General features: G+C 43.9%; 1 protein-coding gene across 1 annotated transcript; it reads right to left on the bottom strand.

Moving 5' to 3' along the window:
• Window positions 1-6,260: 6,260 nt before the first annotated feature.
• Window positions 6,261-6,632, bottom strand: LOC310964654 (helix-loop-helix protein 2-like; the record flags this gene model as incomplete). Its single annotated transcript, XM_083937862.1, has 1 exon — window positions 6,261-6,632. The coding sequence occupies one exon, from the start codon at window positions 6,630-6,632 to the stop codon at window positions 6,261-6,263; it is 372 nt and encodes a 123-aa protein (XP_083793988.1).
• Between the last annotated feature and the right edge of the window lie 6,637 nt (window positions 6,633-13,269).

The raw sequence follows: 13,269 nt of genomic DNA, 5'->3' as shown, positions 1-13,269 counted from the left end.
ATACGGCCCATCCCGGGGGCTGCATTTCAACACATGGACCAGGCTTTGTACTTCTGCTGCACGAGCACCCTTCATACTACGCACACACACACAGGGATGCGCACACTTCAAACACACACCTCTATGATGGAGGAGAAAAGGAGGGGGGGGGGGGGGGGTGGACAGAGCTGCAATATTGACGTGGGAGTTCTCGCCTTGAACGTGAACGCTTCCATAATACCCCGACGACGTGGAGAATAAAAGAGAGGGGCCAAAAAACGAGGCGGCACCAAAAGCCCCAAATGTTGTTCCTCGTACTGTGAACATATGGCTGTTTGTTGTCATACTCTTTCTCCCTGTCCAATTTACACAAAGCTCTCAGAATGAAATGGGTGTGTGTAGAGCACTGTGCGTGTCTGCGTGTGCATGTGTGTGTGTGTGTGAGTATACCTGAATGATGATGAGGAAAAGGATGCCCTAACCCTGATAATGGCCACTGTATAATCCCCTGCTGTCTGCACACACCTCCTGACATATGGTCACTCCTTGGCCCTCACCATTACATAAGCCCACAGTGCAAAGAGGGTGGGGGGTTGTGGCGAAACGTGGTACTTTCTCACACACACACACACACATGCAAACACACACACACAAGTATGCACCGGCCACACTGTCAGCCAGGCTGTTCAGTGCCCTCAGCAGTTTGGGCTTCGCCTGTCACTTTTCTCTCCCCTGCCCCTTCTGGGGGTTTGTAAAGAATAAATTGAAGAGGACTGATGCTACGGAAGCTTTTGGGATGAGGGGCACAAATGGCCTTGTAGTGCTTCACGGCAACGTACAGATGGACTCCTCCATTCAATAAGCTTGAGCAGAAGTCGATCTCCACGCCATGCCAGAATTGCAGATCTTGTTTTGTGTTCTGAAGAGGACAATCTGTTGATGCAACATATTGGGGTTATCTTCTTTCTTTCTTTCTTTTTTTTTCTGTTTGTTGTAAAAGCATTGACCGAACAGTCCGTAATATTGGAAGAGTCAGGTTTGAATGGTGTATAATAGATGTCCTGATGAATTGATTGTCAAATATTTAAATGTAAGAAGTGTTTCTTGTGTGACGCAAACTGCTGACGGTGGCAGTTTTAGTTGAACGTAACAAATCCGCCGCCTTTGTTTCGTGACTCGCGTGATGGTTTTCTGTTGAATCGCAGATTTTCCCCTGTTTCTGTGTGTTGAGACAGATGGGGAGGAGAATTTGAGAGGTGGTGTGATCGCATACAAAGTCAACAGAAAGTGAGTGCACACATTTGCCCATCGGTGAATCTGCTTGATAGACGTGCAGAGACGAAGAGACGGAGAAGGTGAGAAACAGCAGGGATTTAATAGGAAGAGTTCTGAGTTCAGCCACGCTCAACTGAACACAAGTACTCAGACAGAGTCGGCCGGAGCAACCTCGCTAGCTAGCTTGCAGCTAACTGTCTGTACAGTTGCCGTAAAAACAACGTTGACATGTCATCGTCTTTTAAGTGAACGTGGTGAACTTGTAAGGAAACAGCTGCTTATTTACACACCCAGCAGTTACAGAGCAACAATTTCATTCATTTGGGGTCATGTTTCTGGCCACCTGGCTCGAGTATTCACTCTCTTTTAGCTCCATTTTTGGTCTCCACCGACTCCTGAGGGAAATATCTCTTTAGCTGCTAAATGCTCCACTGTGTTCACCAGTTAGCTAGGCCTGCTAATTGTCTCCGTGTTCTATCCGGATGCTGAACAGGAAATATACAGTAGTCCTTTAAATAAAAAATAATAATATGCTATGAGAGTGGTGAGAGTGAAACAAACAGTACAATTGTGGACTAGCAGGATGGTCGGCGCAGCAGTCTTTTTTATGTGTTAGCTAATGTTGCCATGAGCTAACTGAAATTAAAGACTCGTGATTCGTGAATTAGTCAAATTTAACAGCTCAATGCTTCACTGTCGGACTCTTGTCATTGCATAGAAAAGCACATTGCCACCATGACTTTATTGGACTTGATTTCTGTGACCGGTGTGGCATGAGGGCATGGGGGCGTGAGCTAGCTAGCCAGCTTGTTTGGCTTGCGGGCTAACTGGCTTACGAACCGACTTGCTGGTTTCAGGTTCCAAGGTGCTTTCCTGCTACACTGGTCACAAGAAATGAGCCGAACAACAAGTGCCATTTTGTTTTGTACTTGTCAAATGACTCACAATGGCTCAGTGTCAGTTCCATCACATTCATTTCGATAGCTGAAACTCTGAAGTAAGGTACTGAGTAACCACTTTTGTGTTGTTACATTGTTTGCACATTGTCATTTGATGTACAACACATGGAAAGTTCGCTAACTTTAGCCACACAAGCATCAGTTTTCACACCAAGTTTCCAACTAATGCTGCTTTAATTCAATTCAATTCAATTCAATTCAATTTCAATTCAAAAAACTTTATTTGTCCCCGGGGGGCCAATTCAGGGCACACAGAGCAGCAAATAACACCAGTGCAATTATACAAAACATTTTAACCTAACACAAGAATAAAGTGTAAGAGAAGAGTAAGTGTCAGGATGTTAGTGTGTTAGTACAGGTTAGAATAAGTGTGTTAGTGTGTTAGTACAGGTTAGAGTAAGTGTCAGGATGTTAGTGTGTTAGTACAGGTTAGAATAAGTGTGTAAGTGTGTTAGTACAGGTTAGAGTAAGTGTCAGGATGTTAGTGTGTTAGTACAGGTTAGAATAAGTGTGTTAGTGTGTTAGTACAGGTTAGAATAAGTGTCAGGATGTTAGTGTGTTAGTACATGTAGAATAAGTGTCAGGATGTTAGTGTGTTAGTACAGGTTAGAATAAGTGTCAGGATGTTAGTGTGTTAGTACAGGTAGAACAAGTGTCAGGATGTTAGTGTGTTAGTACAGGTAGAACAAGTGTCAGGATGTTAGTGTGTTAGTACAGGTAGAACAAGTGTCAGGATGTTAGTGTGTTAGTACAGGTAGAACAAGTGTCAGGATGTTTAATACAAAAGTTGTTTCTTCTTTGCTCTAAGTTAATTTCAAAGCTGTCGATTTGACTTTCAACACGAGCTTGTGAAGCTAACAAAATTTCTCGGCCCATGCGGGTGTGCCTGAAGGTCCCAAAAAAAAGGTCAAACAGACGACTGACAAGCTGACAGATGCCAAATAGAAAAGCGAAACACAAAAGGCCCTTGAACTGAAAAGGAAAGAGCATTTCATGCTACCTTCAGTCTCCGCAGATAAATAAAAAGATTTGAAAGGGGAAACATTGCTTTGCTAACACCTCCCTGCTGCTGCCACCTGAGGATAGTCACGTAGATATATACATACATACATACAGTGGGTAGATTCTGTTGCTCAATTGAAACAGCTTAACTGTGGCATTTCCGGGGTGAAGGGTTCGATTCCCACTGGGGCCACCCATGCTTGAGCAAAAAAAAAAAAAAAAAAAAAAAAAGGTTCCCTCATGATAATCTAATGTGGCTCAGATAAAAAGCATTCACACCCCCTCCACATCTCCTGTTCTGCAACTCCACTACAAGCTTTTTATAGCCCGATCGATGGGAATATATCACAGACGAATATAAATATTTGGATCTTTTTGTTCATACCATTTGGCAATATTACATCTCGGCGCTCACTCGCTCATAAATTTCCATCCCTCCCATCCCTTCTCTCTCCCCGGGTTTCCCACGGGAGGTGCCAGACGGCCAGTAATTTGGTTGTCTTGGCTCGTCTGGAGTAACACCTGCCCCCTCTCTGGGGAGGGAGAGAGCCTTTCAGCCAGGAGCACACATGTAGGCTACCACTGCCTTTAGCTGCTGACCAGCGTGTGTGTGTGTGTGTGTGTGTGTGTGTGTGTGTGTGTGTGTGTGTACAAGGTGAGTTTTTTTTATCTGTATTGGTTTGCACTTATTTTATCTTGCAGGGTGTGTGTGTGTGTGTGTACTGTATGCTAAACATGAGTAGATCTATGTGTGTGTGTGTGTGTGTGTGTGTGTGTGTGTGTGTGTGTGTGTGTGTGTGTGTGTGTGTGCAAGCGTGTGTACAGTAGAGTGAGTTATCATCTGTATGCTAAACTGAGTTTGCACTTATTTCACCTTGCTTTGTGTGTGCATGTGTGTGTGTTGTGTGTGTGTGTGTGTGTGTTTGTGTGTGTGCATGTGTGTGTGTGTGTGTGCGTGTGTGCGTGTGTGAGCCTGACGTCATCCTGTGCTGCATTCATCCTTCCAATCATTTTTTCCCCTACATTGCAAACTCAAAATAAAAAACCCTTAGTCACTTTCTTCTGAAATTATGTAGAAACAGGAAACTGATTTTTTCAAGTATTTCCGTTTAATTAAAAATAACACCGGAAAATATGAAAAGTTTGTCCATTAGAAACCAGCTGTCACAGACACCTCTACTACAAAAGATCTGCATAAAGCAACAAGTAGCCTACACAACCCTGAAGAGACAAAAAATCTTTGGATAGAGGATATGTTTTTTTTTCTTCTTCTTCTTCACTATAAAATTACTTATTGAATTTCGTAATACAAAGCAGACACAAATCAAGAAACCAAAACATAACATTAACACATTGAAGAGAATAGATTCAGACTATTTTTTCGAAATTATTATTATTATTATTATTATTATTATTATTATTATTTGGTAACAGCAAAAAAAGGGGGGGTTTGCTTCTGAATCACATGGTAACCCCATAGTAACTGTGTGACGTGATTACATTATTCTGTCATTTTAAAAATTGAATGTGTTGTTTTTTTTTAAGCAGCCCGAATTCCTATTCTCCGAGCGGCCTCTGAACACAACAGTTTAGGGGAATAAACATTTATGGGGCCGTTGAACCCCATCTTGAAGTGCTTATCGTTGCTATTGATAGGCAATAGACGTGACATTTAAATAACATATAATAAAATAATATAATAATAATAAAAAAGATAATGACATACATCGAACACACATCAAACAAATCAGTTATGCTATGGATCCACAGAAAGTGCCATTGTTGAAGAGTAGAACACCATCACTGTCCAAGTTCAATTTTCACAGCCTAAAAATAGAAGCGACAAACAAACAATATACATTTATACAAAAGGACGGCAGCCTATGATATCAACAGAAAATAAATTAGCCTTAAATATGAACACAGTTAAATAAATAATTCCATACACTTTTTTTAAAAAAATGATTAAGGTCACAATTTTATATGTCATAAGTGGCACTTACGCATTTTTCTCCCCCCCCCCCTTCCTTTCACGGAAAAACATCATCTAAACTAGATCTAAAGCAGCTATCTCGTTTACATCCTTTTTCATTTCGATGTGGGGAAAAAATGCCCCGGTGTTTGTGTTTGTTTTTTTATTAGATCTCAAATAGATGGAATATATGCGTGACATTAGGATGCGGCTAATGTCAGTTATTGGGGGTGATTACGCGTGGAAATGAGAGTTTCTCTGAAAACCCAAATTGTTGTCATCATAACCCTCTCCACTGCCTCACCTCCGGGAGGGGGACGCGAACTCGGGTCTCCCGCAGCCCGTCCTCCCCCAATAATCATTATTCTCGTTATTGCATCTAACAAGCTCAAACGACTCCGCGCTTGTTGCTTTTTTGTGTGTTCAGTGAGCGGTCCCGACTGAAAGTTGAGGCTTTTTCCCCCCCGTGCGCAACTTTTCCACCCCATCATAATAACAACCAACACTGGACTCACACTGGGTGGGGGGTTAAGTCGGTCAACCCGGGTCTGGCACAGGCCCATCATCCGGGGGACAGCGTGCTTTCATTTGGTTGGAGAAACAGATTTTGGACCCTGAATGATTTTTTTTAAGCTGATAATTAAAACCTCACAGATTGAATTTGGGTTGGTCCCTTGAGTCGAAGCGAGATGGGGGGGGGGGGGGGGGGGGGGGGTCTGTGACACAGGTGCACGGATACTGACATGTTCTGTTAGAATATTCTGGGATGAAATATGAAATATATATATTTAAAACCTCATTTAGGAGCATTCAAATGTCCATTCGGGTTCTGGGATTTTGACTCAAATTTTCAAATGGATTTAAAAAAAGGTCACGTCTGCTCATATCAGCTATTGAAGGCTACAAAACATACTGGGCACGTGCTCTACAACCCCACCTCATCGGTCGACCCCTCAATGCAAACCTCGCTATACCCAAATGACGCCCAACGCGCGCCTGAGTCCCAATAACCCCAACCATTTCTGTGTCATGTAAGGGGAGAAGGGTGGGGGTGGGGGGGGGGGGGGCACTTTTTAAACATCCAGCACGTGATTGAGATAGGAGATGTAGCATATAGCCAGTCTAAGGATCTCGATCTTGGAGAGTTTTTTGTCCGGGGGCAAGGTGGGGAGTAATTTCCTCAGCTCCGCGAAGGCCACGTTGAACGCCTCCACCCGGATCCTCTCTCTGGTGGCGTGGGCCGAGCGGTACTTGGCCGTGGCCCTCCGCCTCCTCCTCTTCTCCTCCCTGCTGAGGGGCTGGTCGGATTTGCATTTGGCCCTCTCCTCGCCCTCCGTCGGCTCGTCCGAGGTGCAGCCGGCCGACTTGAGGCCGTTGAGCATGCTCTCCGGGTCGGACTGAGTCCAGGAGAGGTCCGCCTCCGCCTGGTCCGGGCTCAGCATCATTTTGATCCTCCGGTGTTGGACAGTCGCTCCTCCTTCAGAACCTGCAGACAACCAATGATTCAAACATTGGTTTATAATGGAATCTCAATGCAAACCGATATAAATGGGTTGAATAATAACATCTTAACACGTGTGTGGCAAATAGAAACTTACAAAAAGCACAAAAAGAACGAAAAAATGCCAATTAACTGTAATTGTTTTTGGTGTTTTCTACCACCCCGAGGCCCCACTGTGAGATATACCACAGCGGGTGTTTGTCTGGGTGTCAGCCCCCCCTCCCTCCTCCCCATAAATCCAAATCCACTCCACGTTGGTTGCATAATAACATTAAACTCCATAAATAATGAATAGGTGGGGGGGAAATGGTGTTATGATTAATTTATTAACGGCTTAAAAAGTCGTTTTTAAAAGTGTCATATTTTTGTTTTCAACGAATTTTTTTTTTTTTAACTTGAGATTATTCTTTAGATACGGAATAAGGCGCGTTGAGATCATTTCAGAAGGAGAAACTCCCTTTTTTACGTGAATTAACATAATCAGAAGGGGCCATCTGTCACAGTGGGATGAACACATCTGCTGGGCTGAGGCCACGGTGACTTGACAGCATGGAGGTATAGGACGGCACAAATAATGTTGACATCTGCTGGACATGACACCATTGGAGCTACTGTGTTTGTTTTTTTTTATATATAAAACGAGGAAAGTAAAAATACAGAAAGCAGCAGCGTGTGGTGAGAATAAAAAACAGCTGACGGAGGCAGAAATTTAAAAAACAATTAAACTGAATTGCTGTGTCGCCTTGGTAGGTTTGTTTTTCCACATTTGAGACTCACCTTGACAAAGAGTTGGGAGGCACAAAAAAAAAAATCTTCCGTGCAAAACCAAGTTCAAAGCGCCTCAACTCCAATTTAACTCATATTCCACCGCAACAACCATCGGATGCTCGAGAGACGGAGTCGGTCAAAACGAAAAAAAAGGAAAAAAGAAATAAACTTGACTTTTTATTACTTTTTTTCAGCTTGCAACATGGGAATCGACGCGGGGGTCGAACGTCAGGCGGGGAAATAAATATCTAAATATCCAAAACCAGTCCCGAAGTTACAGATGATTAGCGATTAGTCGATTAAAAAAAAAAGAAAAAGAAAAGAAGGGATAATAATGATGTAAGCGGGGATCAGTCAGCCTCCTCGCGTGATCCCGGCGATGGAGAGACAATAGAAGAGATGGAGAGATAGCGGAGAAAGTGCAGCCGGGGCTTCTCGTCCATCCGCCTGTGGAAGATCGGGAGAAAGGGGGCGCGATAAGCGGGGCTCTCCCCGTGTCAGGAGTGAGCGGATCGGGAGGCAGCTCGCAGATAATCCCCTGTCTGTTTTTCTCCTCCAGTCTTTCTTCCGCCGAGTGTCAGATGAGAGATAAGATCCAAACGATCCCGACTAATAAAGGCTCACTTCAGGGACGGAGGGCATGGAATATATTTGAGGAATGGTATTGTCTAACACCGCCCCTCTCTCTCTCTACCTTTCTCTCTCTACCTCCCTCTCTCTCTCTCTCTCTCTCTCTCTCTCTCTCTCTCTCTCTCTCTCTCTCTCTCTCTCTCTCTCTCCCTCTCTCCCTCTCTCTCCCCCCCCTCTCTCTCTCCCCCTCTCCCACACAAACACACCCCCCCTCTCTCTCTCTCTCTCTCTCTCTTTACCTCTCTCTCTCTCTCCCTCTCTCCCTCTCTCTCTCCCCCTCTCTCTCTCTCTCCCTCTCATCCACACAAACACCCCCCCCCTCTCCCTCCCTCTTTCTCTCTCCCTCCATCTCTCTCTCTCTCCCTCTCTCTCTCTCCCCCCCTCTCTCTCTCTCTCCCTCTCTCCCACACAAACACCCCCCCTCTCTATCCATCTCTCTCTCTCCCTCCCTTCCTCTCTCTCTCTCTCTCGCTCTCTCTCTCCCTCTCATCCACACAAACACCCCCCCTCTCTCTCTCCCTCCCTCTTTCTCCCTCTCCCTCCCTTCCTCTCTCTCTCTCTCTCTCGCTCTCTCTCTCCCTCTCATCCACACAAACACCCCCCCTCTCTCTCTCCCTCCCTCTTTCTCCCTCTCCCTCCCTTCCTCTCTCTCTCCCTCTCTCTTTCTCTCACCCTCTCTCTCTCCCTCCCTCCATCCCTCCCTCTCTCCCACACAAACACACACCTCCTCCCTCTCTCTTCACGCCCCTCCAGCCCTCAAGCGCTCTCCCTCCCGTGGGAGTATACAGCGGACCAAAAGGGGAAAGCAGAGATGTGTGCGCGTGATAAAAAAAAAAAAAAAAAAAAGATGGGGAGGAAAAATAAATAAATATACGCGTGTCCGTGCACGTGCGCGGGTTTTCGGTGTTGGTGAAGCAGTGATGAAAAAAATAGAAATAATAATTATAATAATTAAAGTCAGTTTTTTTTAATGCAGTGAGAGGAAGAGAGAGATTTTCAACTTACAACAAATCAGCTTGAAAGTCACGTGGAGTTTTCTACATTTTTGTTGACATTTAAAGAAAAATAAACTAATATTGTGTCGTTTTGGATTTTGGAGATAACATTTATATGGTGAACCCAGTTAAAAAAAAAGAATGATGTAAACAGCATCACTGATTTATCATAAAGGCTATAAATAAAACTGTTCCCTTATTTGATTCCTGTGAGTTTACATGTAGTTTTCTGATGCAGGTGATTTAAGAGTTCGGCCTTCTATCAGTGCTTCTTATCAGGCTTAGTCGGCTGTAACCAATTCAATTCATTTCAATTTAATTCAATTCAATTTTATTTATAGTGCCAAATCATAACAGAAGTTATCTCAGGACACTTTACAGAGTAGGTAAAGACCACACTCTATGACTTATTTATGATTTACAGAGACCCAACAATTCCCCCGTAGAGTACGGTGGCGTTGAAAACCTTCCCTATAACAGACAGGAACGTCAGACAGACCCAGCTCTGTGGAGGACGGACATCTGTCTGCACCTGAGGGAGGAAGAAAAGGAGAGAGAAAGAGAGAAAAGATGGACAGATGGACAGAGAGAGACAAAGACAGACACAAAGACAGAGACAGAGACACTTACAGTAACTATAATATCTATAGTAATGTGAATATGACTTCTATGTCATGGCAGTTAATAACCACACCTGTGGGTGGAGGTGAGACTCACCCTCACCCTGTTCATCAGTGACACACACCTGTCTGCTCGATTCCAATTTAAGCCAATTTGAGCCAAAGGTTTATAATAAAGAAGACATTTAAACACGAGCAAACGCATTCGAATGATACTTTTTAAGAATAAAAGTGAGGAACTGATGAGTTCTGATGGAGCCCGTTTCAGAGCGGTTTGGACACCAGCTCCCTGAATCCTCCCGTGGCCTCTAAGACTTCAACTATTTAAATCCAACCTTATCATTTTGGGTTTTTTTCTCCTTTCGTCTTGACATTTCACTACCGATGTTTTTGTGGAAATAGCATAGAGAGAGGATAGAAGGTAAGGTATGATAAAGGCCTTTGAAAGCCAGAGCCATAAAAAAGGATACTTTAAAAAGAGATGCTTGTTTCTTTTTAGCTTTCGTAAAATAAAAGTGCAGAACTTTCCACTTAACAACAACATCAGTTCTGTGATGTCTAAGATTTAAATGGAAGTTTTCTTCAATGTTTCCTTATTTTTTTTACTTTTCTTAATACTGTGCATACTGTTAGCTAGTTTAATCCAATGGTTCCCAACCTGAGGCTCAGGGCCCCCTTCAGGGTCCAAGGAGATGAATGAGGGGTCCTGAGGTGAAAAATAGAAGAAGAAATGTGTGAAATATTGGATAATTTGAAATGAAACCATGTAAGAAGTTAGAGAAATATACAAAATATAGTGTATTTCTCTCTGAAATGTAGTAAAATGGAATCTCTTGAATAAAGTTCTTTCCTTTTGCTCTTGGAAAAGTCAAAACTGGAAGTCTTTCAATTGTGTAATAATATATTGGTGGTGTTGGCCATGTTGATATAAAGCATATTGACACAACTCTGCAGGGCCAGAGTGACAGAACCTTGATGGATGGTCTGAAGTTTGTCTTCTCCTCTCTTCTCCCACTCTTCCTGATCCTCCCATCATGCATCCCTATGCCCGTTGGCACCACCAGCATCGGGTCATGAGGGCATGGTTCCAGAGGAGGGGCAGTGGCCAGTAAGTGTGGGGACTAGCTGCGCCTAACGAGGTGATTAAAACGATAAGGGGAAGCACGGATGACATGACTCGTGGCCCGCAGCCACCGCCATGCTTATTGCCATCACACACACACATGCATACACACAAACAAGCTGTGAGTGAGAGAGAGAAGTACTACCACGGTGCCAGAAGGACCATATCAGTGAAAACTCGGCGTGTGTGTGTGTGTGTGTGTGTGCCTGGGAGAGAGGGGAAGAGAGAGAGTGTGCATGTGAGCGCATGTGTGTGAGATGACGGACAGCTCGCCTTGGGCTCCGGCCGGGTCCGCGGAGTGTGTGTGACACGGAGAGGCTCACAGCGGGGTGTATCGGAGACATGTCAGCACCAGAAGACAGAGGCCTCCTGACAGCTGGAGCCCACGGACACACACACACGGCCCACCACCCTAATTGCTCCACAGACGGAGAAGTGGAGATAGTCTATGCCTGGTGGTCTGCATCACCCGCGCCCCTCCTCAGTCCGCAAGGCCCTTGGCCAAAGACACGAAGGACCCCTCCAAGGCTGTTTTGTTTGTGCCTGCTGCAATTACATCCCACAGCTGATGTACTGACTGTGGAGACGGGGAGGCGAACTGCAGGGTGGTGTAGTCACCAGAGAATGGTCATTTCAGTCAGAGGGATGACGCTCCATGTAGTCATGACGTTGCTGGTAAAAGACTCTTTGTTTATGTGCTCTGAATCTCACATTAGATCATACTTCTGCTGAAGAAAATGAGTATTACAATCAGACATAATCCTGTTTGAACATCAGGAAGAATGTCCAGGTATTTCAAGGCAAGGTCATGAGTGCAGTAACAAAACAGATTACTGCATTAAAGGTCCTATATCATGCTCAAGTTCAGGTTCATACTTAGTTTGGGTTTCTACCAGAAAATGTTTACATGCTTTAAAGTTCAAAAAAGACATTATTTTTACTGTCTGTATTTACCCTCTGTGTGAAATGCTCCGTTTTAGCGCCTGTCTCTTTAAGACTCACAAGAAAAAGCCAAGTCTGCTCTGATTGGACAGTGTTTCCAAGTCTTCTGCATCCGCATCTCTTGGCGTCTCTGTCATTGCATCCGGGGAACGACTGTAACGACACCGGAGCAGCACATTATACGTAAATAAAATATAGTTGTGACATCACAACCACACAGAAGTTTCTGGCTGTGTGTATTGTTCTGTGTACTTCTGTGATACTTTCACAGTTATACAGCTCCTCAACCGGCTTTATAGTAAAAAATACATCGAAATATCACTTTTTTAGGATATTTAATTGGTATCAAGGTTTTTTTCCCATGCGCGCTGGACGAGAGGCAACATCTGCATGTCTAGCCCTTGAATTAGGAAGTACTTCTAGAAGAAATGCGCTCACAGGCAGCTTTGTATGCATATATGCAATAAAATATGTAAGCTCTTGTCGGCAGAACCCCCCAAACACCAGAGCGTCTGCATAGGAAAGGAATGTTTCTCTTTCACGTTCATTTGAGAGTAACGTAGACCTTTAAAAACTTCCTTGACCGTCACAAAGAAGAACGGAAATTTGTCTTTGGCATCACAAATATGAGGAAAACACACACACACACACACACACAAATACACAGTAAACTCATCTACTGACAGCTGGTGCTTTTCACACAACTCAGCGTGCCCTAAAAGATCATTACTATTGCATTAAAGGAATATTTCAAACCCCCCCCCCACACACACACACAAGGTTATATGAAAACCCAAACTTTGCCAAGGATGTTTCATTTCAGTTCTTGCGCGCTTTTTTGAAATGAACAGATGCAACTTTTTTCCGAATCATAAAGCTTCATTTATTCATTTTAGGGGGAAAAATTCCTTTACAAAGACCACCTCAGGAACAGGAGTTTAGTCTGGGTTGAAATGTCCTCTCGCTGTGGTTCCCGTAATCATTCAGAACTGGCAGACACACAGGAAGCAGTACTGATTTATGGTTATGATTATTCTTTGCAGGGCTTATATCGCCGATCCAGCTGAGGCCTAATACTGCAGAGTTTCATAGGAAATAAGATGCAAATTTGAAACCTGAGTTTTTTTGGAAAGGATCACATTGTATTCAAGGCTAAGGCAAAAAAAAAAGAATTGTTAAGGCTTTAAAAGACAATGAAAACATCCTTTTTTGTGTAGGTGGGCGTCTTTTTAAAGAAGCTGTCATCGGAAAGTTGCAAAGTGACGAGACGTCTGTAATGGAGTTATTCCTCTAATCAGTCAGAGCTCAGTAGACCCCGCAGCTGTCTGAGCCGCTAGTTACAAGACAAAAAAAACACCTTGAACTCGTGTGACATACTCCCACCTGTCACCAACACACACTACGCACACGCACGGTTTCGAACATTCAGGGAGCAGTGGGATGGAGCTGTGAAATGGGAAGGATTAGTCACTTTGTCAGGAGATGTATGAGGCTTCTCTCAGG

Source organism: Echiichthys vipera (assembly GCF_963691815.1).
Source record: "Echiichthys vipera genome assembly, chromosome: 23".
Classification (NCBI taxonomy): Eukaryota; Metazoa; Chordata; class Actinopteri; order Perciformes; family Trachinidae; genus Echiichthys; species Echiichthys vipera.
This window is presented reverse-complemented; position numbering and strand designations above follow the sequence as displayed.